The 4,558-nt window shown below is 42.7% G+C and overlaps 1 protein-coding gene across 1 annotated transcript; it reads right to left on the bottom strand.

The window, feature by feature from the left end:
- Window positions 1–848: 848 nt before the first annotated feature.
- LOC112294706 (uncharacterized) lies at window positions 849–4,250 on the bottom strand. Its single transcript, XM_073540400.2, has 6 exons — window positions 3,837–4,250; window positions 2,563–2,884; window positions 2,141–2,225; window positions 1,846–1,932; window positions 1,464–1,712; window positions 849–1,339 (listed from the first exon to the last, which is right to left on the bottom strand). Exons 1-6 carry the CDS (start codon window positions 4,061–4,063, stop codon window positions 1,236–1,238), a joined length of 1,074 nt encoding a protein of 357 aa, XP_073396501.2. The 5' UTR covers window positions 4,064–4,250; the 3' UTR covers window positions 849–1,235.
- Between the last annotated feature and the right edge of the window lie 308 nt (window positions 4,251–4,558).

Here is a 4,558-nt window from a genome sequence, read left to right as displayed (position 1 = left end):
TAAATTTTACTGTTACATTAATTTATTTATTTAGTTTAATAGCAACAGTAAAATATATTATAAATTTATTTCACTAGGCTTTGTTGAATAATGAAAATAAGCCCATCTGTGTGTTCCTTTTTAATGTTAATAATAGAAAAATTACATATTAATACCAGCATTAGTCTTGTGAGTTATTTTAGCAGTCTATCATTTTCATTCCAATATTAATTCCTTACTATAAATTATTACTCCTAGTACTTTGTTTAAAATGTAACTTGTCCAGTCAATTTGGACCCTCATTGCATTCTTGGAAGGAAAACGTTTTGAAAAACATAAAATTTAAACAACTAGATTTCATAAAATTGCAGAAGGCCAAACAAATTAAGTAGATGAAATCAATAAATAATTAGAAGACGAGAGAGTTCAAGAATACATACACTTATCAGTTGTAAAACAAAATTTAAAAAACTCAACCTCCAAACAAGCTTTGAGGAACGGTAACAGGATAGATTCTTCGGGTACAAACCTCAACTATTCATTCAACATAACCGAAGCCACAAGGAAGTTCAAAAATAATAACCATTAATTGAACGAAAACGTTTATTAATTTCTCGATTGAACAAGGTAGTGTGCAGTACAAAAACACTTGAAAGAATATTTTCAAACATTAAATTCACAAATAATGAGCATGTGGATATTGCAGACTTTACAAAAGTCGCTTGCTAGGATATTGACAAGTTCTCAAGCTTGTCCACTCATCAACTTGGATTGACATAGCAGACAATTGTTGAGCAAAATAAAACCTTCAAGATATCCCACAGGGCCTAACTCATGATTGGATTTTTCTGGAAAATGCATGTCGAAAGTGTTGGTCAAGAGAATAAGCTATCCCCATTTATTGAGGGTAAGTTAACGCCTGCCCAAACATGTCAGTGAGAAGGTACAGATATAAATCCTAATTGTAGTACCTTGAGATCACCAAGACCCAAACTCAAATGTCTGAACTATGAAATCAAAACAAATCCCCCGAGTTTGCACAACCTCAAGTGGTGATTCCATGATGGAGTCCAATCGCCAATCCAATGATTAATATCGTCCCTGGTTGAGACTTCCCTCATTAGCTCCATACATCCGATGAACGGGCACAAAATGACCTTGAATTTTTGCAATGTTTCACGCAGATGCATTTTCTGAAATTTGATCTACTTGAGACATCCAGTCCTACTAGTACATCGAATGTCTACAATGAACAATCACTGGCCCTTATTAGATCCAGGAGTGAAGCTACCATGCACAATCCAGGTGTCTAACCAGAGGCCTACCAGAAAAGGCCCAGCAAAATCACCAGCAGCACAGCCTGCGTGCACGGATCGACCAAACCATTAGTACATTGAAAACCACAGGATTCATATTCTTAAAGCATGTGAAAAAGACACCGCAATACAATCTTTGGACAAATCGCTTGCTGAGGAGAGAATTACCAATCCAGGTTCCAGTGGAGGGCCTGATGAGGATAGTACCAAGGCCGGCACCAGCTGATGCCAGAACAAGAGACGCACTACCCTTTAGTGTGTTTCCAAGTGTTCTTCTTCCCAGTCTTTTGAGCTCAATAACTTCGATTCCCACCGGTTTTCCCTCCTTTGAACGCAATATGAAAGAGAGGCGGATAGTTCTATAGGAATCAATTATCAGCTGCACCATCCAATTTGCGAGTACTCCTAACGCATGAGCTGCAGCCAGTAAATATTCCCACAATGATCACAATTGTGGAACCACACAAGAACAGGCGAACCGAAGACAGCAACTCACTAATCTGATGCTACAAACAACAGAGCAGTTGAGCTTGAAAGAGTTATGACATACCACGAAAAGTTGTTCTGCTCACAGCTGTGAACATCTCCACAGGAGATAGATCTCTTCCTGCTTTACGGATTGCAGACTTTGGAATATCTGCAAGTATTCCAATCCATTAGTGATGAAGCACGACCCACTGTTACTAATGGTCAGTAAAATGAACTTGTACTAGGCAGATAGCAACATGTGAATCTGTGAACCACGTAAATAATAATCATCCAGGTGCATGCAGGTACACCATGACAAGCGTTGAAAACATGCACAAGTATTCAAGTCTACAGTGATGAAATTGTGAAGAAATCACCTTTGAGAAGCTTCCATGCCGTACGATCAGAGACGTAATGCACAGCTATCCTTTCCAGTAGCCGTCGAGTGGTGATAACAGAAACCTAAAATGGGCAAATCGAATACATTGAGACCAGCAATAAATACATCCAGCATCGGCACCAAAACACAAGCAAAGTGTATTTGTTAAGGTACATCACGCTCATATACATCTAAAGATTGCTTAAAAATGCGGCAAGGTAGCACCTCAACCCGGTATGTTTGAAATTGAATATTCCGTTCTTCGCAATCCCAGATTGCATAGGCTGCAGGAGTCCTTTGCTGAACTCACTTCTATCAACACATGGAGCCTTAACGTCGATATCCACATCCATGTTATTACAGAACTCTAGTGCGGAATCAGTCGCAGTTAGATACCCCAACTACAGATAAAAGGTATACCTCGCGCAATATATGTGCAACTGATCGCTTCAGCGGAAGAACCGGATCCATTGGAGGCCGCGCAGGACGATCAATATCCTCCTCGAACTCGTCATCCTCGGGTTGCAAATAAGCCTCAAGCAAAGGGAGATAATTAACAAGGAATGCTCTGATAGTTGTTGCTCCAAGCGCCCTAGGTCTGCAGGCAGAAAAAAGAGGCTTCAACTCAATGTTGTAGGTTTTCTCCTCTGAGTATTTCCGAATCGGCACACATATACTATCTTCCCAGCTATCTGCGTTTGCAGTTGTCGCATCACAGTAAGCAGCGCGTCCAGTCCAGTCCCTACAAACGCCAGATAACAAAAAGGTGAGTGGATTGTAACCCCTCAAAAAGGTCTGCTGTTCCTCATACACACACAGACACACCAACCGCAAATGAAAACAAACAAGGCTGAAAAGGAGACCGAATCAACTGCTGCACTCAAGCATCACAAGGATTTCATAGAAACAGGCATCTGGTACCACTGACTGCTGCTCAAATGATAATCAGACGCTCGCAAAACCTTTGAATCCAAGGAAACATGCGTGCGGATGTGCTGTATGCACTACGATATCCATCCGTTTGACACAGTCATAGAATTTTGTAATGTTGTAAGAGCACTAATGTGTCAATTATGCAATCAGAAAAGCTACAGACGTTTCCAACACCAATAGCAAATATTCTTAACGGCTATGACCCCCTTCTGCTGAAAGACCTCGGGATCATCCTAATACAGAAGTGCATGAACGAACTTTTATGTAGAAAAGAGAAGAAACGTGCTCACATTGCTATCCACCGAGAATAGGAGGATCTGTATTGTCATAAGCGGGGCATCCGAGGTAACTACTAATCCTAATCACGAAGCGCCTCCAAATTAAGCAACCGTATGATATGTACACACGCATTTCACTACGGCAAGGAAGTGCCGCCTTTTTCCAACAATTCGGGACCCAATGCAAATCGTTCCAGGGGTAGAGGGTTTCTGGTTTCTCGCCAAAAATAAAGAATCGTGTTCCAATTACCCATCTTAAACCCAACCAAGTACGACGAGTCACCGAAAACCTAATACTGGGTCTGAATAATCGAGCAGACGTCGGCATAAGGAACACAGCCTCACGATGAACCCTAGACACGAAACGACAACAAATAAATAAAAAAGTTCGTTGATGCGCAGATCCATCGCAATATAAACACGTCCAAAACCTGGGAGATGAAGGGGGGAGAGACAGAGATCGCAAAACATGTATGTACCCACCTGGCATCGAAGTGCGCGAGTAATGAAGCCCCGAGAAATGAGACGGCAGAGGAGGCAGAAGCGGCAGCCGTGAGCGCATTCAAGGTCGAGAACGAATGCAGGGTGCCCTTGGAGGCGATCACTGGCAGATCGAAGGCCAAAGCCAGGCCAAGGCCCGCCATGGCGGAGGCAGCGATGGCGGTAGCAGCAAGACCCGCGTGCGATGAGTAAAACCCAACATCAAACATGCGACATGCTAGTATAAGTGGAGGACGTTGTGCCGCATTGTTGACGGTTGAGAGGAGTAGCGGCAAGAGGAGCAACGGGACGACGATCAGCAGGAGGAGGAGCCCATGACTACGAAGACAACCGGGGCCTCCTCCCCGCCGCAGCCCCAGCGGCACCACGGCACTTGACACCACACCAAACTCTCCCCCTTACCAACGCCCTTCTCGTTAATATCCCCCCCAAAAAAGCTCCGCGAAAAAGTATGCCGCGTGTATTAGCTTTCCACCTCGCCTGACTTTTCCACGCTGGCCTTTTCCTTTGTAATGTTCCTTCCCTCCTTCACTAACTTCGCTAAATATAGAATTTCCTTTCATCACAATGTTAGTGTTTCCACACATCTGTGGGCATCCTATGGGCTACGGTTGGATCTTCCCTAGACCTCTATTATGGTGATTTTTTTCCTTCATTCATAAATGGATTTTGGGCAATTTAACAAAGTTTTTATATGTCTATTA

The sequence above is a fragment of the Physcomitrium patens genome, chromosome 17, assembly GCF_059467195.1.
Source record: "Physcomitrium patens ecotype Gransden chromosome 17, ASM5946719v1, whole genome shotgun sequence".
NCBI classification, from domain to species: Eukaryota; Viridiplantae; Streptophyta; class Bryopsida; order Funariales; family Funariaceae; genus Physcomitrium; species Physcomitrium patens.
The sequence above is the reverse complement of the archived record's forward strand: the minus strand, read 5'-3'. Positions and strand labels throughout refer to the sequence as shown.

Excerpts from the sequence above, each read along its gene's own strand:
- LOC112294706 (XM_073540400.2), bottom strand. The coding sequence starts at position 4,063 with ATGTTTGATGTTGGGTTTTACTCATCGCACGCGGGTCTTGCTGCTACC. Across the intron at positions 2,226-2,562 it reads TTGCACATATATTGCGCGAG|GTTTCTGTTATCACCACTCG; the intron begins GTATACCTTTTA and ends TGCCCATTTTAG. Across the intron at positions 1,340-1,463 it reads CTCCACTGGAACCTGGATTG|GCTGTGCTGCTGGTGATTTT; the intron begins GTAATTCTCTCC and ends CCGTGCACGCAG.